A 25447-nucleotide genomic window follows, 5' to 3' on the forward strand; every position below is an offset into this window, starting at 1 on the left:
TATATATATATATATATATAAAATTAGCAATTTACTCAAAATATACCATCCAAGATGTACATGAGTTTGTTTCAGAACTGATTTGGAGAAATTACTGTGGAAGAGGTTAATATGGATTATGGTATTTTGGCAAGACACGACGGTTTACAGTTAAAAGCATCTTGATGGACGTTTCTTGCAAACACGCAGCTTTGCACTTTACAAGATATTAATTGATCGACTGGAGTCGTGTGGATTACTGTAATGTTTTTATCAGCTGTTTGGACTCTCATTCTGATGGCACCCATTCACTGCAGAGCATCCATTGGTGAGCAATGACAAATTTCTCCAAATCTGTTCTGATGAAAAACAAACTCATTTACATCTTGGATGGCCAGAGAGTGAGAACATTTTCAGCAAATTTTCATTTTTAGTCCAACTATTTATTTAACAAAAACTAGTTATTTTAAACATTTAAACACAACCTGCTTTTGTTAGTTTCTTAAAGGACATGTTGAAATGACCTTTTGGCCACTCGCAGCACGTCACAGATGCTGCCGATTAAAGCTTAAAGTGCATTGAACCCAGAAAATTACTTCACTACAAATAAGCAGGGTCTCTGATAGTCACCGACTTGACTCAACAAGTACTACATTAAACCTGCGTCTCTAAACGACATGTTAGACAGCACATTTATCTAGTCATATCTGACTGCAGTGTGGCATATCACCACACTCTATAAAAGAGACAAGAGTTAAACGCCACACTGACATAATTTGTAGGATCAATAGAGAAAAAGAAGTGTGCAATCCACCCACATACACCCTATACATAGAAAAGCGAAACAAGAACCCGGTGAACTTCACTCAATATATCGATGTGCAGCGTGTGAGTGTGCTTTCATTCTGAAAGGCACAGCTGTAGTCGTGCATTTGTGATAAGGCAGTGATGATATGGATGTTATGCAGAATGAAGCTCCTATGAAAAATCGGAGCTGATGGTGGAAGGAGAAATGACTCATGTTGTGAATCATGCTCTCCCACACTGAGACTATGCACACACACACACACTCCATTTCTTTCACACTCTCTTGACAAACAATACTGTCCTGATTAAAGGATGTTTGTTAAAAAAGCAACATGAAAATCACAAGGGGATCTTAATATTTGTATCTATTTGTGTGCACATTGCTATCTTACAGTTCTATAATGAGGTCTGCATCTATCCCAGAGTAACAATTTTGCCTTCACTTCTTGCAATTGCAATTGTGTCTCATAATGCGTCTTTAAAATGAACAATTGCGACTTTAATAATTGCAACATTATAAATCGCAATGTAAGTTATACGACGGCGTTTTAGTGCCACGTTAAAAAAATAATAATAATTACGAGATTAAAGTCTAAATATTTTGAGAATAAAGTCAAAATTACGAGAATAAAGTCTAAATGTTTCGAGAATAAAGTCGAAATTATGAGAATGAAGTCAACATATTTTGACAAAGTCAAAATTACGAGAATTAAATCGTAGCAATTAAAGTTATAATATTTTGAGTGTATAGCCTATATTGCGCATGCAAATGGCCCGGATTGGGAGCACTGGGAGAAGTTGCCAGGCTACCGGAATTTGAATATATGTGAGATTATTAGCAGAAATCATACCATGTGTCATACTCGCAGAGACAGTATGCGATATTTTGACTTTATTCTCGAAATATTTAAACTTTATTCTCGTATTGCTTCTCGTCTTGCATTTTCTGAGTCTGTGACCTTGCTAAAAATATGGGATTAAAAAAAATTTAAGGGACCTAGAAATAAAATAAAATAAAGAATATAAATTATGCATTATTTCTAGGTCACTAATTAAATGAGCACATTTTTGCACTCCTTTTTAAAATTCAAGTATTTATATATACAGTGGGTACGGAAAGTATTCAGACCCCCTTAAATTTTTCACTCTTTGTTATATTGCAGCCATTTGCTAAAATCATTTAAGTTAATTTTTTTTCCTCATTAATGTACACACAGCACCCCATATTGACAGAAAAACACAGAATTGTTGACATCTTTGCAGATTTATTAAAAAAGAAAAACAGAAATATCACATGGTCCTAAGTATTCAGACACTTTGCTCAGTATTTAGTAGAAGCACCCCTTTGATCTAATACAGCCATGAGTCTTATTGGGAAAGATGCAACAAGTTTTTCACACATGGATTTGGGGATCCTCTGCCATTCCTCCTTGCAGATCCTCTCCAGTTCTGTCAGGTTGGATGGTAAACGTTGGTGGACAGCCATTTTTAGCACTGTATATATATATATATATATATATATACTGTATATATATGGGTGTGTGTGTGTGTATAAATTAATCAGTATGAAATGAAAAATCATAAAATATTAATAAAATAAAAATTATGAAATATAAAATTTTATCAAATTAATCTGTTTATAATAGACTCAGACTGAAAAGCCTTCATGTAAACACTTCAAATTATACAACTGAGCTCAATAAAAATTTGATTGAATTAAATGATGACAGGTGTAGACCTGAAAATATCTGATCAACGGCAAAAAATAAAACGTGTAAATGCTTAAATCGAATTATTTTCTCAGTTGGATTTAAAAACGGCTTGCACATATGCACAATGCCATGATGCATAGGTTTACATATATTTTACGTCTTACAAATGTGCATGTGTTTACAAATGTTTATTTACATCTCATGTCTTACAAACTGGTTAGTCAAAGAGACTAAATATTTACTAAAAATTTGCTAAAATATTCTTCTGACATAGTCAAGGCAAAAATACTCATACTCGCAGTAGCTCCGATGACATTATTGTGATGGATTTCTTTGGTTTTTAACGCTCGTGGTGAAATCTGTTTTAGAATACATGTAATGCACACGTAAACATCAAGAACATCCGATTTTGAGTTCCCTGTCTGTCTGTCTGTCTGTCTATCTATCTGTCCGTCTCTCTTATAAACTCGCACTCTCAATTCCTTCCTGCCTTGCCTTGTTGTTGTAGTACAAAGATGTGTGTCTGAGTAGACATTTGAACAATGCTGTGTGATGAAACGTCTGATCCGGCGGTATATACGCGTGATTGTGTGTGTGTGTGTGTGTGTGTGTGTGTGTGTGGTGCACAGAGGGGCGGCAGCTGCAGCACAAGCTCTGTTTCTCTGCAGATGAACAGTCGCTGAAAAGGTCATCCTAATTCAACTGACCTTGTTTAGCTGGCGGAAAGGTTAATTACTATCTGATTACAAACACAGCGTGCATCCTACCTGCAAAGATGACAACACTTGTTACGAGCAGAGTCTGAAGCGTTTGAAGGCCAGTGAGGGACACTCTAGCTTTACCTACATTCAACTACAGTGAAAAATACAGTGAAATATTTACCCTTAATTTGGAGCGACTGTCTTTTGTCAGTGCCTGCAAGTAGCACAAACAAGTCAGCATCAGCATTAAGGTTTTTTTCTCTTTTTGTTAATGAGCAAAATTAAAGCACCAGAGAGCGCACACTGGAAGAAAAGTGTCCATGTAAAGGCAGAAGCTTGTTGCAAATTAGCCACAGTAGGAGACAAGAAGGGGCAACTGCGGACATTAAAATAATGGCATGCAACTAGAGTTCATAACTATCATCAAACATAGCTTTGCACCATAAATAAGAGTTGTGCTGAGCATTTACTACTGGTCAAAGTTGATAAGATTTTTTTTTTTGTTTCTGAAAGAAGATTTATGTTCACCCAGGCTGCATTTATTTAAGCAAAAATACAGTAAAAACATTAATATTTTCATATAATATTACAATTAAAAATGTTCTGTTTGAATATATTTTAAAATGCAATTTTTTCCTGTGATGGAAAAGCTGAATTTTTCAGCCGCCATTATTCCAATCTTTAGTGTCACATGATCCTTCAAAAATCATTCCTGATATGCTGATTTAGTGCTATTATCAAAAATCTTTATAAATGTCTTTGCTGTCACTTTAGATCAATGTAATGCATCCTTGCTGATTAAAAGCATTAATTTCTTTAAAAAAAAAAAAAAAAAAAGAATTCAAATTTCTGAACAGTAGTGTATGTGCATATATAAAATATATGGAGCAACGCAAATATAAATTTAAATATTAAATATGCTCATGCAGCTCTAAAATATTTAATAATTAATGCGTCTATTCATTATACTATTGTCCATGATTTTGGCATCCCTGTGTAAATACAAAACTAACAGGTTGCATGTTTTTTTGCCCAAGACTTCTATTTAATTAGATGCAAGGGTGCAAACTAACTTGGGTGGACATTTAAAACAACAAAATACTGAAATGGTACTCTTTACAATATCTACAGTATTGTTTGTGTGATGAAGTCGCCTGACTTGACCTATTAAGATATTTTTAACAGCCATTTAAAACATCAATAATTACAAATGCATAGAATCCAAATACCTAAATACCCAAAGACCGATATAATATAAAATGTAGTACTGGGTTCTTACTACATTTGAGAATGGATGACTTTGCTTCAGTAGATCCAGCTCAAATACAAGCCAATCCTGATGGCTTCCTTTCAACTGCTACTTGTTATTGTCTGTTCACATTAGCTGCATCCAGCTGTGCTACAGGTGCTTCGATTAAACAAGCTGGCATCTGTTCTAATTTTAGCATGGACGCCCACCTCACAGAGTGTGGACCTTTAATAGGATGCTGCATTAGCGTGACATTAATTCACATTAAATCTGGACACGGAGAATAATCTAAACACTGCTAAGTAAACATTCATTATAACAGCTGTTTACTGCACAAACAAAAATGCCTTAACCGACTTGAAGTATGCCATTTTTAATGTCAAAATACTTAAATACTTCCTGCTAGTTTACAGTGCAGAGACAATTATAAGCAAGCAATTCGCATGTTGACTTCTGAAACATGTAAACACTGTGGCGCTTTCTAAACGCAGCATTTTTACAGCCTTGGTGAACATAAGTCTTCTTTCATTTAAAAAAAATAAAATAATTTTTTTTTAAAACTCAACCGACCCCAAACTTTTGAATGTTAGTTAGTATATACAGTTTAATTTCAGTTAAATAGAGAATCTATACAAAGTGTTAAGTTAATACCCCGTTGCCCATTCCTGCGGACAAATCCTGTTAGCAGATGCAGCAGGATCCCGTCCCTCCCCAGCGGGAACAGAAACCGAATGCTAGCCCAAGGTCAGTAGACTGAATCATCCACACCCCAGTGAAATCTCCACCTGTAGCCCAACACCACCACCTTTAAACACATCTCCTCTCAGAGATGCTGCTCCACCTTCAGAACCCTGATTTCAGTCGCCCCAGACAGTGACGCTGCCCCCCAAAAACCTAATTAAAGAACGGGATATTAATCGGATGTCAGGAGCAGACGGAAACAGCTCTATTAATCTGCAGCGGGCTGGATGTGTTCGGCGGATCTATTAGCACCTGTGTTTTTGGTCACAGTGACTGATGGCTGAGCTGCATCTGCTCCTCAGACATCCATCCCATGATTCCTTGCTGCTCTGAGCCCCTCCTTCCCTGAGTGCATCTAGAGCACTACGAGCAACGTTTACACCCCTATTACATCAGCAAATCTTGACCGCTGCATTAATACAAGGGAGATTTAGGAGGGTTTCAGTGAGACGAGGAATCTTAATGAGCGGATTGGCCATTGTATGTTAACGAGGCGAATGGCAATGTGACAATTACGTGTTTAAACTAGATTGGATTGTACTTAGAAGAGTTTAAAGGTATAGTTCACCCAAACATTTTAATTCTGTCATCATTTACTCAAAGTTATGGTAGTCTAAACTACCTGATTATTATAGTTGATTAAAACTAAAATCATTAAAAAAAACATACATTGTTTAACTCAATGTACTAAAATAACTACAACTGAAATTAAATGAATACAAATTAAATTGACATAAAAATTACACAAGAAATCATTCTGATATGCCGATTTCTATTATTATCAAAAATATTTTTTCATATGATAAATTCTTTGATCAATGTAATGCAACTGAAATTAAGAAAAATTTAATTGACATTTAAAAAAAAAAAAATGACAAAAACAACAAAATTACTAAAACTTTTAACTAACATTAAAGGGGTCATATGATGCGATTTAAATTTTTCCTTTCTCTTTGGAGTGTTACAAGAATACAAAAATAAAAACTAATATTAAAAAAAAACTATAACAGCATCTCAATGCATCTAAAATAATACAAAAATACTAAGAAATATAATGTCTGGAAAACAGCAACTTGGAAATTCTGCTAAATATTTCCATTTGCGTCCCATGGAAGCAAAAAAACAAAAAACAAAAAACAATGGTTTAGAGCAAAATGAGAGCAAATAAATGACATCATTTTTATTTTTGTGTGAACCATTCCCTTTAAAATGATATTTCCTTTGCCCCATACCACTTTTAGATTTGTTCTCCACCGCCCCGGGGTGCCAAAATGACGAATACGTCACCCATTTGCTGCCTACATCAAGCTTTTTGGCCATCAGTCAGACTTACTCGCCGCTTCGGTAAGATAAACTCATCATGAAAGATTTGTGTAAATGCTGAGAAAACGGGAGCCAAGAGCTTGTAGCCAAATTAAACACCTAAAGCTAGTTCAATGAAAGCGTGGCCTCGACCGAGCGTCTGCAGATTTAGATGCATGAGTCAGAGCGTGCGCCTCTGAGAGCCATTTTTGGCAGTCTGTAAGGAGACGAGTGGCGAGAGGTGAGTTCTGGTCATTTTGGCAGCACAACACGGGAGCGAATGCCCGCCTGACCCCTGCAACAAGCTGCAAATTGGAGTTGAGGCAGTTTAGTGAATCCTACTCTTTTAAACAGGCGTCCAAAAGTGTTCTCGTCTTTCTTCTGTAAAATTGTGAAAATCAAAGAAATAGTCAGGAGGGATGTTTTTTTTTTGGTTTGTTTTTGATAGGGAAACTTAAATGAATCTTCTGTTCAATAATTTAAAGCAATAGCTCACCCAAACATTTTCGATGCAATTACAATGAATGAGGACTGAAGCTTTAAAAGCAACATAAAAGCAAAAGCACCATAAAAGTATCCCAATATGACTCATGCTCTACATTGCAAGTTTTTTTTTTAAGCTTAGCTTTAGCTTAACATAGCTTTGTTTGAGAACAGACCAACTTAAATCGAATCAGGGGTTATTTTTAACTGAAGCAAACGGAAAAACTTTATAAAGTTAAAAATTACAAATGTTATGTTGGCAACTAACTGAAAAAAGTTTAAGTTGATGCACTAAAATTACTAATAAGTAAAAATAAGTAACAACTAAATATATAAAATAAATTACACCTTAATAGCAATATTTAAAGAAAAGATTATAAAGGAACAAAGCTATTAAAAATTGAATTCAAATGAAAGATAATTAATACTACTGCTAATAAAAATAATAATTATTATTATTATAAAACTAAAAGCTAATTCAAAATATTAATACAACTGTAATAGTATAAACATTGTACAAATTGGACATCGCTGCTACTCCTATGAATGACCAATTTAAAGATGGAGCAGATGTTTGAATTTTCTGTGAATAAAGAATTAAATCATGTTTATGATGCTGTTCTAGTGCTTTTAAATCCTTTTCTTGAAGCATGAAAGCTCTGGTACCCATTCACAGTAATGGCATGGAAAGAGCAACAAGAACATAATTAAAAATTCAGCTTTTTTTGTTTCTCAGAAGAAATAAGGTCAAAGGAGTTTGGTTGAATAAATAGAATTTTTATTTTTGGGTGAACTATCCCTTTAATATGCAATATATTTGCGTTTTTTTGTGTATGCAGACGTGTGTGTGTTTGGTGTGTACAGACCTTGCTGCGTGAGTCCACGTTGAGCAGACACACTCCACACGCCAGCTCTTTGGCATTCTTAATGCCGTGCCTCAATATACAGGAGGAGAAGTCCAGTGAGCTCTCATCAGGCTAAAGAAAAACACACACACACACACACACACACACACACACACACATCATGAATGCAGTTCTTAAAAAGCAATTGGGACTCCATTGCATCCTTCACACAAATCCCTGGCTGTCAGTCAAACTTCAGTTCACAGAGGCCGCTGAACCTCACAGCGGTTGATTGGCCCTTCAGATCAATACATCAGCTACAGAATCTGTCCAAAACAGCAGGATTCAGGCAGAGAGAACCCGTCAACTCTCTAACCGCGTTCATTTTTATTATGCTTCAGAGCGTTTGTGGTTTTACGGCAGTGTGCCAAGACTTCATTCTCCCAAGCTGATATTATCTGACCACACAACTCTAATATTATCTGCTGGCATTGATATTCTCCCATGAGTACGCTGCATGACAAAGCTCTGTTCAGCACTCAGCAATCTGTTCTGTACTACTGCACTTTCCACAAATAACATACACTTTAATGTCTCATTACTTATTAAGTATCAAGATGCACATATACCATTTTTTTGTGAGATATTCTTTAAAAATTATCATCAGACAAAAAAATACCACAACGTTGAAGTTAATTAAAAATTAAAATGATGATTTTCCCTGGCATGATATGCAAATTTACCCTATTTTTTAAATGAATGTTATAGAGATCTTTTTGTGAACAATTAATCTGAGCTGTGTTTCATTTAAATATGTTTTGACCTCATATTGTTTAATTAAAATGTCAAAAATAACTTGAGCTTCTTTTGAACAGAACGAAAAAAAATATGTAAAATAAATTATATGTATTTTTAAGTGAATATTAAACAATTTTAGAATAAAAAAAATTTACTATTTAATAGGGGTGGGCGATATGACCAAAATCTTTTATCATGATACGAGTAATTTTATTTCACAGTAACAGTATACTGTATATTATAATATAGTTTTTTTTGTTGTTTTTTTTTTAAAGATATTTTTGCTTTAAATAAGGTCTTTATGATATCAACATTTTTGTTACCATAGCAATTTCATAATTCTTGTCACCAGTATCAATATCACAAAAAAACTAATACTAGCCTAAATAACATTTTAAAAAACGCTCACGAAGACAAGTAAACTGTCAGAGATTAAATAAGAATAACTAATTACAAGCAATAGAACAAAAAACTACAGTAGAACTAAATAAGAAATGCTACATACAGTGTATACAGTAATCAAATGTATAAAAACACTGCATATTTTTCACTGTGTAAATTAAATATATATTTCTTCTTATTAAAGTTACAAAAGTGATTTAGTCAAGAGTAGTGATTTTTGTTTGATTAACATTAACTTAACAGCAGGAATATTAGACTGCTGTCACTTTAAGAGCTGCCCGGATCTAATATACTGTTACGCGTGTTTTTTTTTCTTTCTCTCAGCTTTTTGATTTCACTTAAGACCTACTGTGTTTACGAGGATACTTGCAAAAATGCTTAAATACGCATGCAAATGTTTTCATGATTACGTAGCACAGGTTTTAAATTATAACCATATTTCAAATTTAGGTACAAAAACTGCAAAAAGCTCATAAAATACTTAGTTTGACCATTTTGACCAAAAATAATTTTATAATGGTCCTTTTTTTGTGCCCTATTAGTAGAAAGTGCCTACTGCTCCAAAGCTCACAGCTCACATAAACCACATTTTAATCCCACAGATATATTCATATCTCAGTTAAGCATTAATCAATATGTGTGACTTACTGGACTGTCTGTTGTAATAGAAATACTAGTGTACTTACTAAAGATGTGGTAGTGTTTATTTCATAAAAACTCACAGTGAGGTTTGCCAGTGACATGAAGCCCATCAGGTTGTTCCACACGCGGCTGATGTCTTTAAGCAGCTCCTGTAGTTTCTCTGAACAAACGGCCGTGGCTTTTATCCCCAGCTCTACACGCTTGGTCACCCGATACACCTCCACCACACCTATACATAATATACCAAAAAATAAATCAATAAATAAAAACAATATACAATTAAAAGTCGCGTGGATTATTATGTTTTTATCAGCTGTTTGGACTCTCATTCTGACGGCACCCATTCACTACAGAGGATCCAATGGTGAGCAAGTGATGTAATGCTAAATTTCTCCAAATCTGTTCTGATGAAAAAACAAACTCACCTACATCTTAGATGGCCTGAGGGTGAGTACTTTTTCAGCCAAGTTTCTGAGTTTTTGGGTGAACTACTCCTTTACCAAAACTATTTAATTAAATTTTTATTTTTTTTAAATCAGACTTCAAGTCACCATTCGGGATGCAATGCTTATGTAATGCGAATTGTGCAATATTGTCTGAAGCTGTGCTCACTAATTTACATTAATTGAGTGATTGAATGATTAATTGAATTAAGTGAATGAGTCAGTTGTTGTGGAAACAGTATTTCCAGTTTTCTCTTGGCATCATTACTATAGCAACCAAAGCAAAAGTATTACGGATATTCATAACACTATGTGAACAAATGGATCAGTAAGGACTTCTGAAGATCAGATTTGAAAACCAAACTGGATTTGTGTGCAGTGCAAACAGAGCCTGTGTGTGTGTGTGTGTGTGTGTGTGTGTGTGTGTGTGCTGAGAGAACCAAACAGGCGAAACAATAACCCAGCGGTGCCATTCCCAGCATCCCCAGTGCTGAATGTCCTTTTACACTGAACTCATTAGAGCAGCCCAGAATAATCGCACTGCTCTGTAACACTAGCCTCCTCCGGTCAGACCCAGAATGCCCTGCTCGGTCTCCAGTCACAATCGCTAAAGCCGGATCAAAGAGCTTTAACGGTTTATTTCTACGTAACAACAGCACCCCGTGCTCCCCTCCCGCGGGCATGAGCACGTACAGCTCATTAAAGCCGCTCTGTGTGAGAGAGTGAGTACAGAAATAGGAAGCAGATAACCAGAACACCTGGCCTGTCTGTTTGACTGAAGACTGCAGAGGCGCATGAGGAGCAGGTATTAATGTGGATGAAGACATTGTGTGACGGGGCTGATCTTGAGTTTTATGTAGGGCTGTGCGATATTGAAAAAAAATGCGATACGCGATACCTTGTTAAAAAATGCGATATTCGATATGCGATAATATATTGCTTAAAGTGTGAAAAATCTATTTAAATTATATTTTAAAATATTTAAAAATGAAAATTATATAACTAATTTGTTTCACATTCATTCTTGGAAAAGAAAGAATCACTACAACTTCTGAAAGTGACCAGCAGTGTTTTAGCAGTACATAAAAAGTAATGTCACAAATCAGAAAATGTAATTTTAACATCAATGTGAGTGAAAAAATGAATGACACTAATTTGATATCATTGTGACTTTGCTTTCCATACACTAAGTACTTCTTCATATACCACAGCAAAAACTATAGTGTGAGAAAGTTCAAACATGTTTGAAGGCAAGTGAACAGTCAGTAAAAAAAAGAAAGAAAAAGGGGGGAAAAAAAGAACAAATACACAATTTACAATCATAGATAAAATAAACGGTAGTATTCAGGTACAGAAATTTTATAATTAAGTGTAAAATAACACTAAATTTAATTTATACAGTGAACACAATGCAGATTAATCTTTGTTATAGCTGTTTTGTTGTTTGATTAACATTAGGGACATATTCAGCAGCACGTATTTATAGGCTGCTGTCCCTTTAAATCCGACTGCACAAATCCAGAATAATGATACCCATCCGATTTCTTTCTCAGCTGTTTACATTAATTTAAAACAAGACAAACGACGAAACAAACGAGAATGATGGTCCAGACGGGTACTATTGACATAATTCTGTGTGTATGTGTCTGTTCAAACATGAGGAGATACGAAAGACGAATCAACTCGGTGTTCGCGCGCCGTCTGAAACGCGTCTCTCTGTGTGCGTGCGCGCTTAGCACGTGTGCGGCAGAAGAGACGCTGTGCGAGATGCAGCTTGTGCGCGCGCTTCAGGTGTGAGTCAGACAGCAAGACGAGACGGCAAAGAGTTGTTTTCTGCAACTTATTGCACTTAACTCTTTTTAACATCAAGCAATTCTCTGCTATATGCGTCGAACTAAAACTTTGACCTTTTGCAACGTTTTGATTTAAGTAGCCTATTATTAAAATGATTCAGATATCGCACGCCGTTGCGATATGCATATCGCGATATTTACATTTGCGATAAATCGTGCAGCCCTAGTTTTATGGATGTTGGATATGATGGGTAAAGCTGGTCTCTGACCAGTAAATAAAGTGTGACTGCAGTCGTAGTCTCACCCAGCAGGTACTCCATCCCCTGTGCTGATTGGATGACCTCTGTGCACACCGTGGAGCTGCTGATGCCATTAAGGGTGTTATTGGCAGTGGTGATGACCTGGAAAATAAAAAGAAAGTTGTAAAGTGATCATATTTTATATTATACTTTTACTTTTTTCCTGAAATAAATAAAAATAACAATTTCATATATCAGTATTTGCTGATAAAACATACAATGACATTCCATTCAATGGAAGTCAATGGGGTCCATTTGCATTGCCATTTTTTTTTAAATATCTTCTTTTGTGTTTCGCAGAAAATGAGGCCCAGACACACTGAACCATCATCAAAAAACTAGTGGCGGAGAAAGCCATCTTGGGCAGTTGCACTAGTAAACACTGCAAAATGGTAAAAAGAGTGTCAGCGGCCATCTAGCACATACTTTCTGCCACTGCATGAGAGGAAATAACTCTCCATACCAGCTATGGATGTAACGATATTATCAATATCGTGATAGCAAAACTGTCTGTGATCACATGACGATATGAAAGGATAGGTCTTCCGGGCAAAAAGTGTAGTTTTTAAAATGTATTTAAACTTTTTATTCAAACATTAAAGGTCTTTAAAGTTGCATTTTGGGCCGTTATGCTTTGGCACAAATCACTTCATCATCTCTGTTTTTGCTGCGTGTTTTAAAGCAAAGCACACACATTGTTGAGGCGATCAGCTCGTGATCCAGTGTTTTTCATGCCTCAGAAGGGCTCTGTTTACAGTGAATGAATGTAGTGAACTCTTTTATTGCATGTGCTGTGATTTTTGCGCGCATTTGAGAATGCAACAGCCACCAGTTAGGCTTTATTTTCGTGGCAGATGATCACAGCATTTCACTAGATTTGTAGTGAGACGTGTTTTTGTAAGCCCGTTTTCACTGAAGCTGGAGTTTTCCTTCAAAATAAAAGCTCTACTGCTGTGTCCGTCAAAATAAAAGCTTAAAAGTGCAGTATGAATTGCTGATAGCTAGTGGTTTAAATGCAGTCCAAATTCAAAATATCTCTTTCAAGTGTAGAAATTAGAAAAGTAGTATTGTATTTTCCCTACTGTAGTGTAAAGCAAAAATAATATACCTTTGATATATTAATTCTCATTTATTTTACAGTGCAATTGTTTTACAATATATGACTATTACTGTCATTGTTGTTATTATTATCATCATTACATTCTAATTTGTTTGGGTTCATTAAACACCAGTGTGAATGTAATTTAGACTGAGACAGTATATCACAAATAAAAAGAGGGTTGAGTCACCTTTAAAGTTCAGGTACAAAAAGATTCAATTACTTTTTTCTGACTTAAGTTTTCTTAGTTAGGAACATGGGTTGACACTCTTCATTTTGAACTCTCAAAGTGCATTAGATATAAAATATACATTTTAAAGTTAAAATATTCTATCGCATTTATATCGCAATAAATATTGTATCCTGGACTTCATATTGTGATATAATCGCATCGTTAGATTTTGATATCGTTACATCCCTAATACCAGCAGGTGGCAGTAGTCAGTATTTGTCATTCAAAAATGGAAACAAACTAGCACTGCAGATGTACAAACCATAAAAAAAGCAGCTCTGCCAATTATTCAACATGCTCAATTGGATGAAAAGCCACCAACGGAGGTCCGTCTAGTGGTGTTGAACACACCATAAAAAATAGATCGACAAACCCTCAAACATGGCCCAACATTGGCCGACCATTAGCTTGGCATGTCAGGGTCTATATGGGTTTGGAAAAATAAATGATGAAAATATTTTTTGGGTTAACTATATTTAGGTAAGGCCAGCTTGAAATATTCCTTACACCAAAAACCATCCTATGCAATAAAGCATAAAAAGTTGGGTTGCTCCTCCCACAGTGAAATCTCATTGGCCCAAAATCAACATCAAATATATGTTTTGACTGGCTGGGACTGCACATTAATAGCCAGGCAGCTTTTGCTACTATACTAGGGCTGCACTATAAATCGCATGCGATATTTAACGCGCATCTCTACCGCTGATTACAGAACCGGCTTTACTGACGAGATGCGCGTTAAAGATCGCATGCGATTTATCGTGCAGCCCTATACTATACTGTTAAAAATTGTATATGTAAAAAAAAAACTTTTATGACCCTGCTGAATAGCAAGCAACTGCTGAATCAATGATCTGTTTGCACAAGTTCTTATTTGATCAGATCACACTTTTATGGTAGTGTTGGTATCATGTGATCATGATCCAACCCTTCTGAGACTGATACAGTTTTAAAGTGTATGCCAAGCTCTTTATGAATGTGTGTGTGGAGGTATATGTTACCTGCAGAGCGCTCTCCAAACACCTCTGCCATTCGTACGCATATCGCTCACTCTCCTGCCACGAGTGTTTGGACGAGAGACAGTGGGAGAAAAAAAAGAGAAAGATGAAACCGAATGAAAGCTTTGTTCACTGAGAAACCTCAGGCTGTATTCAACAAGGAGAACCTGTCTGAGTGCTCACAGAGAATGTATGTACCAGAGAGAACAGAGAGAGCGAGTGACTGACCTCCACCTCTCCTGTGAGGTCCTTGTACTTGTCGCGGATGACCGGCAGCGCAGGTTTTTCATTTAGGGTGTTGGATCGATCTCTGAAGGGCTGCTCAGGGGCAGGAGAGGGGATGGACCGTACAATTTCTTTCTCTCCCAGACTGTGGCTGCGCTTATGGGATCCTTTGCACAAATAAATGGGTCAATGATAAATGGGAGTGTCCATGACAAAGAAAATGAAACATCAAGCTTAAAAATGTGTGACAAGTTCTTAGACACATGCTTTTCATATTTATGTCAGATTTATATGGGCTAAAAAAAAATTAAATATACAAAACCTTTTTTATAAACTTTTATAATATAACACTTTTTTTTTTCCAAGAAAAATTTTTATTTAATGACTGTAAAATCAAGTAGTGTAACTACCAAGTAATACCATTTCCCTTACACCGTATAAGCCTACATATCTTTATTTTAAAAAGTTTTTATATATATTTTTGGAGGTAAAAGTATTTTGGTATGTTCTTGTTGTTAACAAAAACTGAAAATATAAAAAAATTATTTAGTTCAGTAATTTAAATACATTTAAAATAAAACAAATAGTACATAAAGAAAGAGAAAAGAATGGAAAGAGAAACGGTAGAAACTGAAATAAGTTGGAAGTACTACGAAATATTTTTTAAAACCTAATAAAAATGGCAAAAGCACAAAGCAAAATTACTAAAACTTAAATTAAAATAAAATCAGAATATATATAAAAATAAGCGCCAAATCTAAAATATTAATAAATACTATAATAGTACATAATTAATTTTAACATTTAAAAAATGACATTTTGAAATTTGAACTTGGATGTAAAACTAGGGCTGCACGATTATGACAAAAATCATAATTGTCGATTATTGCCTTGAAATTGTAATTGCGATTATTAATTACGATTATCACAATTTACATTGAATGATGTTTATACCATTGTTTGATGCAATTGCATGCCGTATTTGTCAAATATACATCGGATTGGTGTGTATGAATGGTATTATAATGTTATACTAAAATTAATGGAAAAACCCTTTAGATGACATGTAGAAAGAAAAAAAAAGCATCTTAAGCACACAGAATAACATAAGTGGACTTTGAACGATTAATTGCCGCTTTGAACGATTACGTAATTGTGGCATCCATAATTGTAATCGCGATTAGAAATTCGATTAATTGTGCAGCCCTATGTAAAACCATGCTTCCAGTTTTGTGTGTTTTTATTCTTCTGCATGCTGGTCGCACCATGCGACTTTGGTGTGGCAGGCATATTATTTAAATATTAAGCATCTTAAAATATATATTTTCTCAGAAATAATAATATTTTCAAACTAAAGCTTTTATTTATTTTTTTCTTCACTATGATAGGTTGTACCACCCTGACATGTCTTACCAAAAATAAGTACGAATTTTAATTAAACTAAAAACATGGTCTTCACAGAAGAGGTTTTTTCAAGCTACTGTATGTATGAACAGTATTTTAAATCCATCTGCATATCTAAAGAAACTGAAAGCCAAAAAAATTTTACAATCACAATCCAAAAACATATGATGTGAGAAAGGGGATGACACATCTTACCCCACTACTCTCTCTAAATGTAATGCACGAGTTTAATTGTTGATCCTGCTGTATAATTAAAACTTTCCGAAGCACTCAAACTGTCGTCGCTAATCCACGTGGGGCCACAACATTTGCAACAAATGATAATTATGTGCAAAAGAGCAGCATAGTAATACAGGCATGCATTATTCATCAGGCATGACACAGTCAAACTGGCACAAATACACGCCATGCACACATAAGCAACAAGATGGACAGCGGCACGACAGACTCAGACGCAGCGACAGGTAATCACACCCCCGCTGGGAAGCACATCAGTCTCTGCATGGTTTCAGGCGCTAATCCATTCCTGCACAAACCCCACTCCTCAGATTAACCGTCTGATAGGAGGCTGGCAGAGGAGTAAACCCTCTTTTGTTTGAACAAATTAAATTTAGCGGATGTGGGTGGGGATCAATAAGAGGCAAATAAGCTTTTATGTTATTGGGTAAGTGCTAATGCATTATGGGGGAGCGAGGATGAAAAAGCAAAGGGGAGAGTGAGGAGGGATTTGGGCGGCAGTGTTTATCTACTGACGTTGCCGTGTGCTTCAGACGCCACTCTGCCATCTGTTGACTTTCAGAGAGAATGCAGTTGTGGACATGCATTGGATCCAATACACTCATTCACTAACAATCGTGGGGATTATTGCGTATTTCAGTACGGATCACCAAAAATCTCACGTACATACGTACATGAATTTGTCCTTAAATTCGTATTAATGCTAATGGATTTGGAGTACTGTAAAAGAACGATTATAAATGAGTAAATTATCAGCATATACGCCCTAGTAATTTCCATAAAACAAGAACTTCGCACAACCTTTCGTCAATCTCAGCAAATATAATGGCATTCTGTACATACGTTTATCTGCATTAGTATACAGAGAAACTTTGCAGCTTGAGCTATAACAAAACTTTTTCCTCGGTATGTGATGAAATTAAAGGGGTCATATGACGTTGCTTAAAAAGAACATTATTTTGTGTATTTGGTGTAATGAAATGTGTTTATGCGGTTTAAAGGAACACTCCACTATTTTTGAAAATAGGCTCATTTTCCAACTCCCCTAGAGTTAAACAGTTGAGTTTTATCGTTTTCGAATCCATTCAGCCGATCTCCGGGTCTGGCGGTAGCACTTTTAGCTTAGCTTAGCATAGATCATTGAATCTGATTAGACCGTTAGCATCTCGCTCAAAAATGACCAAAGAGTTTCTATATTTTTCCCATTTAAAACTTGACTATTCTGTAGTTACATAGTGTACTAAGACTGACGGAAAATGAAAAGTTGCGATTTTGTAGGCTGATATGGCTAGGAACTATACTCTCATTCCACCTGCTGCACCCATGGTATGGCAGCAAAGTTCCTTGATTATTACACCGGAATGAGAATATAGTTTTTCTAGTGGTCAGACTAGTCACTGTCTGTTAATATTCGAGCATAAAATATTGCAATGCTAGTTATTGGAGTTTTTGGTGAATCATGGTTTGTTCGTGAAAATGTTCGTACCCCCGATTTCACAAACAAATTTGTGCGTATGCACACTTGGTGAATGAGACCCAGAGTCTGTTAATATATGAGCATAAAACGTTGCGATTGAAGTTAGTGTAGACATTGGTGAATCATGATTTGTTCATAAAAACATTTGCAGTGAATAAGACCCATTGTTAATATTTGAGCATACATTATTCATGGTGAATCATGATTGGTTTGTGAAAACATTTGCAGTGAATAAGACCCATTGTTAATATTTGAGCATACATTATTCATAGTGAATCATGATTGGTTTGTGAAAACATTTGTGCGTACACACGCTTAGTGAATGAGACCCAGTGCCTGTTAATATCGGAGCATTAAATATTGTACTGGGAGTTATTGGCAAATCATTATCTGTGAAAATGTTTGTGTGCTGATTTCACACACAGATTTGTGCACATTCACACTTAGTGAATGAAACCCATTGTCTGTTAATATCCAAGCATTAAAATACTGCAACGACACTTACCCTGCACAGACAAGTCAAAGGTGGCGAGTTCGTTCTTGATCATCTCTTCACTGGATTTCACTTTGGCCTGCGTGCTGGCTTTCAAGAAGTCTGACTTGCCAAATTTGGGCTTATCACCTTGGAAGGCTCCAAACTCATCCGTCAATTCACCCTGGTTGCCCTCCGCTTCTATGGTTCCAGGAGGGGAGTCGGATTTCTCCGAAACAGTGCTGGCAAAGTCTCCAAAGTCATCATCGTCGTCTAGACCGGCCTGCTCAATGGAGCCAAAGTCAGCGAAGGCTTCAAACCGGCTTTCGGTGGTGGAGTCACCATCTTCGATTGGGAAGGTGGTCACCTTGGCAACTGTGGTGTGTGTGATGTTCTCCGAGCTCCCGAAAGACGTCTCTTTCCTCTGGACAACAGCTGAAGATGGCAGTCCTCCCTGGAGCTTCTTACCTTGACCAGATGAGAGATCTTCCTTGTCGGACCAGTCGTAGCTGCCAAGACTGCTGACGGCGGATGTGCCAAAGGGGTCAAATTTTAAATCATCAGACTCTGTAATGACAACATGGGAAATCCCATTCAAAAAAATCATGTAGGTGCTGTAACAACTGTACTACTTTTGTTATAGTGCAATTTTACAATTTAGTCAATTTTTGTTGTAGTACAGGATATTCTGGGCTCAATAAAAGTTTAGCTCTACTGAGAGCATCTGTTGTTAAAGTAGCATTTTAAGTAAAACATTTTTAAAAGTCTATGAGACAAGGCATTCCAGAGGGTTTATATTACTTCTGCATAAAAAGGCATATTTAAGTTGTCAAGTTGACTGGATTGTCCATTCAGTGGAGGGACTACAGTTCTAAGCTGATAAACGTCTAGTTGTTACGGTTTAATTCTTTCTAAAGCAGTGGTTCTCAACCAGGAGGCAGGGGCCCACTAGAAAGTCTCAAGATGAAACTGTATTTAAATTAACATTATTATTAATATATTAAACTAATCAAACTTTTAAAAAAATCAAATAAAAAATTTGTAAATATAATTGTATAATAGCATAATTAAAATAAATCATAACATTTTTAATTAAAAAAAAACTTTTAATTGAAGAACACAGTCCTTAAAACTTCTGAAATCACAAAATAAATCATGGTTAAATATAGATCCCAGTTTCTGTTAATAACAATAATATATATTGTATAATATATTTATTATATTATATATATATAATAAATATTTGACCAAAAAAAACCCCAGCTCTGACATAATTACAATGGAAATAGGCTATAGTGTGAGCCTTTGAATATTGTGTTGAACAACAGGCATTGGAGTCTTTGGTATCCTTGCACGGATCATGTGAAACTTACCATGTTTACAAGCTTTACAAGGTCACCAGCCGGAAAACTGGATTAAAACCGCATCGAGAATGACTGACTTTGTAGAACTAGTTTCATGCTAAAGTATGTGAACATTGTGGCTATATTTCTGAAATGACTTTTAACAATTTAACATTTATGTTAGCGCAAAGTTTTGCCCATACACTTCAATTGTAAGCGCATTACAGTACTAGATAGATAGATAGATAGATACTTTGTTTGTTACCGTTTAGCCTTATTTGTTTACTCACTTATGCATTGTTAAAAAAAATCAATACACTAATCAGCAAATACACGTTTATGCTGCTTTTGTGTACATTTACAAATGGGTTAAAACCCATAGACATGACCGAGGTCATTTTTTCTATTAATCTATTACTGATGGTACAGATCAGGAGGACTCAATGTCACTATGTGTCTAAAGTGCTCCTTGTTCATGATGAATTATTCCTGATATTTAATACGATGATGCCCTGGTTCATTAACTAGACACTTCAGGCACAAAGCCACTCTAATGATCCCCGAGTCCTTATCTTCGAGCGGAAGTCATTCTGAGTCTGGGTGAAAACACTCAGTGTCTTATTGACTAGACTGGATGAGTGACATCTGCGTGTGTGGACTGATGAATGCTTTTCAGATTTGTTACTAGAAGTAGAACCTCATTTTGAAGGTCAAATTGACTATGTCATTCTGCAGCTTTCATTTCTATAAAATGAATCACTGTTTGACTGAAAATCACAACTGGGCTATGACTCACCAAGAGATACAATTTTCTGCCTTTCAGTGTAGTAGTGTTGACGTGCAATCATTCACACTCTCATACAATCAACCACAGCGACAGACTGATAAAAGAACTGCAACGGTGCATTGTGCTGCGCTCTTTGAAGCTACTGCATGAACTTACTTCAAATACAGATATATATATATATATATATATATATCATTTATAAATGAGGTACTGGCCTCATTTCGAGGCCATAATGTTTATAATTAAAAATAAGTATGATTAATTCACATATGCATTGAAACACCTTACTTCCCTCACAGTTAATCGGGGCACGACTGTTCACACAATCTATCAACTTGTGAAATTGACAAGGAACCAGTGCAGTGTGATCATTCTGATGACTAAATCTGCTTTGGGTGGCAAGATTGAAGGATGGAGAGAGAAATCAAGACGGCACGCATGTCTGCTGTACCATTATTCATATTTATTACGACAACATTGGCAGAGAGAGAAAGAGAGAGGTCACAAAATTCCATGAAAGATCTTGTTACAATAGTCTTGCCAAACTAACAATTAAAAAGTGTTTTTTTTTTTTGCATTTTAAGAATACAAGGGCATGCAAAGTCAGAAAAAGCAGAAGTGAGAAGAAAACAAAAACAGGACAGAAAATCCCAAATCCAGACGCAGAACCCAGCATTGAGAAGGCACATTCACAGATTAAGATTAGATTAGTTCTCATTGGTCAAAGACACACTGTAGTCGGACTATAAAAGGAAAAAGCAACCAGAAATAAAGAAAAGTGATACAGAACATTTAAGCAAAGATCAAGGTGATGCTAATATTGGTTTTATGCAGCTTATTAAAACCCTTTGAGAACCTGGAGAGACTTGTTCTGAGATTTTGTATAATATATTTGCCAGCCGACCAACGGCTCATCAAAACTTCAAACTAGGGCTGCACAATTAATCCAAAAAATGATTATGAATCAACATCAATTAAAGTGTTAATTTGGGTCTACTATCACTGAACATTGTGACCAATCACAGATGGCATTAAATTAGTCACAATATACACCGCAAACAAATGCTGCAACAAAGTTAAATCGCAGTTAATCAATCAAGTATTACATTTATTAAATCAATTTTAAAAATTGAATCATTTTAATTATTAATTTAAAATAAATAAATTTAAGTAAACAGTTCTTATATGACATGCCGTTTCCCCACACAAAATTATTCTTATTAAACTCTATCAATCAAAATTGTTAACCGCAATCTCAACATTAAGGAAAATGATCGACAGTTATTTTTGTTATAATAGTGCAGCCTAGTTCAATCCAATTCTTCTAAATCAACCAGGGTTTGCATCAGTCTATTAGGTGCTCAAAGGGTTAAACGAAAACAGAGAAATCTATCCTAGAGCATTTATTGGCTTGAGTGACGGGTAAAGAATGACAAAAAGAGATAGTACCCTTTTTCTCTCGCCATCCTGTACATCTCGGTTGGAGCTATTTTTGACCCACAAGTCAAAAAGGTAACAATTTCATATCATGGCAAGCAGTATGCTCTTAATAAATACAAATAATACGCTTTCTGGCATAAATGCTTCAACACAATCAGCAGTACTAATCAAGTCTATCTATATTCAAAATAAATAAGAGTTTATTTTCCTGTAATAAAAATACACTATTAAATTTGCATGTATACATTTCCATTCTTGATAAAAACAACCTATTTTGTAAATATGCCAGAAACATGGACTAATCCTACTAATTGTTTACTGCGTGTAAATACTTGTCAATTTCACAATTTGAAGGCTGGCACATACTGGAGCACAGAAAAGCAAAGTTAGAAAGAGTTCCACCGTCAGTGTGGTCTACAAGAGCAGATGAACCGCGACAAACCTGAAACAAAGTCACCTTCTCATGGAAGGACCACAAGAAGCGGCTCTGGCCTGGAAAAAAGATACTCTAGGGTGGTTAGCTACACATCCAGGGGCGTAGTGCAAGTGTTAGGAAATCCAACACTCTCAACCTGCTACAATATTTATGCTTGGGCTCTAGAGGTGTCGAGTAACTGAACTAGAGGAATTTGTATAAGATGTAACTAGAACAGTGTTTGACAAGGTTTAGGTAATGTTAGTATTCACTGAAGCTACTATGGAAAGAAGACAAAATCTCAATCGGAGCGGATACCATGTTTAGCATGACGTAAATGAAAATGAGACTGTGAGGGACGGAATTACAGTTCATTCATGTTGTATTCTTATATCTGGTTGCTGAACTTTCAGAGAATGAGAGTGAAAACTGGAGAGGACTAATGGTGTCTTAAAACATGGGTTGTAAAATTTTGAAGGGATGCACCAATATTACAATTCTGGTTGATATGATGATTGACGTGCTGACACAAAAGTGTCAAAAATGATAAATAGTCAATAATGTGATATTTTTTATAAATAAATTGAAAATAAAATAATAGAATCAGTTGTTTTAAATTCCATAAATTAATTTATGCATGACAAAAGGTACAGAATCATAATTAATTTCTATTTCTAAGATTATACAGTGTTACTAAATTAGTATTTTTCAAAACTGACATTAAAGGTATAATTCCTCCAAAAATTACAAATCTGTCATTTACTCACGCTCAAGTTGTTCCAAACCTAAATGAGTTTCGTTCTTCTGTTGAGCACAAAAGAAGATATTTTGAAGAATGTTGGTAACCAAACAGTTGACCGTCAAATATTTGGTTACAAATGTTTAAAATTTTCATTTTTGGGTGAACTGTTCCTTTAAGTGAACAGTATATAACAACAAATGTAATTTAAATTAGACAATTAAATATCCAATGATTCCTTACTCTAAGTAAACAAAAATATTTAAAAAATAAATAAAAATGATAATACGATAACTGACATGCCATCATCTCTCTATTAGAGAACAAAACATATTGATCAAACTACTTACATCCCTCACAACCTTGTTTCATTCACATCACAACTAAATATGGCATCTACTCTTGCTGCACTCACGTCATGTTAGAATTAGCATCAATATTACCATCTTTAACTATTAAATCTGCAGCCATTTCAGTGGTTTTCACATGATGGTACAACAGCCTAGATTGAAAAGTCAAAGCTTTACACGTTTTTCACTAGTAAGAACAATTTCATTAAATTTCCAACTTAACAAGATAAGTTTGACAAATGCATTAAGTTGGAAATTTAATAAAATGGTTTTTAGTAGTCAAAATGTGTAATTACTAGAGGGAAACTTGTGGCAATACGTGATGGTAGCAACAGGTCTGGTTGTTGGCTCTGGTGAAACCACACAAGTCTATAGGAACTCTTCCTACTGTGCTTCCTCAATGCCAACCAGTCTACGCACACGAGGGTTGATACGATGGCTGACGCTGACTGGATGAAATACTGTGACTGTGTTCTCACCCTGATACATGATGAAGATGAATGATAAAGTGAACAAGCACACACACACTGGCGGGATGCTTTTCATGCAGAACAGATAACATGAGAAGCAGAGAATGAGTGTAAATTAAGGGTGACTGACATTACAAACAGGCCCATCAAGAGCTCCTGGGGGTCATTGAGTCCTCCAAGGAGAAGATCTCACTAACTTGGCGCCCCAATGTGCTCTCAGATTTCTCGACGTGGACTGGTATCTGATGCTTGTAGTATGCAGCTCAAGCACAGGGCAGCCGGTTCATGCATGTGTGATATGACTCTGGTTAAATTAGGTAGTGCTTTGTATTTTTTGCTCATGTATGCACTGAGGCACGGCATTGAGGATTCTCCATGCACATGCAACACAGATAACCATCACATGAACGGATGAATGGTTACATGCAAAACAAGTGTGACCAGAACGATATTAACTACAACACCTGTTGGCTAGATCAAGAGAGGCCGTTTTATGACTTGATATGAAGGTGGAATTGTAGATCAACTGAAGGACAGAAATGTCAAGATCATTTATCATGCTTAGACAAAACTAGTCGCCTGCACTGGAAAAAGAGCCAAGACTTCAGCGTCATTAGCATATTAATCTGGCTGTTTATATATCCCATCTGTAATTCTGATGAGCGCAAAATGGCTCAGAGTCAAAAAACTGAACGAATGTAAAGTCAGATGTGTCGTGTTGGCAGAATTTAAATGAACAATGCCATCTTGAGCAAAAATATTTTAGCTTTCTCATAATCATCTAATCACAGATTCAAATGTGATCATTATAAAGTTTGGCTTTGCACCAAAAAAGCATTTTTGGAGCATCATCGGAGTCAAATCAGTTTAATTGTCTGTTGTCTGAAATAATGAATTCAGATTTTTTGCAAAACTGATTAAAAAAAAACATGAAATCTGATTAAAATCACATTTTCAGAAATTAAATTCAGTCTAAATGGTTGGATGGGATTTAAAATGGATAGTTCATCTAAAAATGAATTTTCTGTCATTGATTACTCACCCTCATGTCATTCATCTTCAGAACACAAATTAAAGGGGTCATATGATGCGATTTCAAGTTTTCCTTTCTCTTTGGAGTGTTACAAGCTCTTGGTGCATAAAGAAGATCTGTAAAGTTGCAAAGACTAAAGTCTCAAATCCAAAGAGATATTCTTTATAAAAGTTAAGAGTCAACCACGCCTACCTAAAACGGCTCGTTCTAACACGCCTAACACGTCTACGTCACTATGTGGAAATATTAGCATAATGCAGCCCAAATGTGCACGCAAAGAAAGAAGGCGTGATTTCAGGAACAACAGTAGTGTTGATGCAGCCATGTCAGAGAGACGTTGTGTGTTTCAGTGCGAAAGCAAAAGCACTTTATGTGGCCTTCCGGAAGTAGATGCAATTAGGAATCATTGGTTAAGATTTATTTACAACAAAACAGCACAACCCAGATGTTCGAATTTGTGCAACACATTTTATGGACGACAGTTTTTTGAACATAGAAGAGTACAAGGCTGGCTGTGCAAAGGCTATTTC

At 35.7% G+C, this 25447-nt stretch overlaps 1 protein-coding gene across 7 annotated transcripts in view; it reads right to left on the reverse strand.

The window, feature by feature from the left end:
• synrg (synergin, gamma) overlaps positions 1-25447 on the reverse strand; it is a 52965-nt gene that overhangs the window by 1580 nt on the left and 25938 nt on the right. For 3 of the 7 annotated variants that reach the window (XM_016519374.1, XM_016519297.1, XM_016519001.1), the window contains 8 exons: positions 18374-18907; positions 14754-14917; positions 14529-14582; positions 12202-12298; positions 9742-9890; positions 7841-7951; positions 6834-6872; positions 3381-3413 (listed from right to left, as the gene is read on the reverse strand). In XM_016519374.1, coding sequence (XP_016374860.1) covers positions 3381-3413; positions 6834-6872; positions 7841-7951; positions 9742-9890; positions 12202-12298; positions 14529-14582; positions 14754-14917; positions 18374-18907 — 1181 coding nt within the window. The remainder of the gene's footprint in view (positions 1-3380; positions 3414-6833; positions 6873-7840; positions 7952-9741; positions 9891-12201; positions 12299-14528; positions 14583-14753; positions 14918-18373; positions 18908-25447) is intronic. The other 4 variants (XM_016519450.1, XM_016519154.1, XM_016519229.1 and 1 more) reach the window with 3 other exon arrangements.

Source organism: Sinocyclocheilus rhinocerous, unplaced genomic scaffold (assembly GCF_001515625.1).
Source record: "Sinocyclocheilus rhinocerous isolate Xijiao unplaced genomic scaffold, SAMN03320098_v1.1 scaffold821, whole genome shotgun sequence".
Classification (NCBI taxonomy): domain Eukaryota; kingdom Metazoa; phylum Chordata; class Actinopteri; order Cypriniformes; family Cyprinidae; genus Sinocyclocheilus; species Sinocyclocheilus rhinocerous.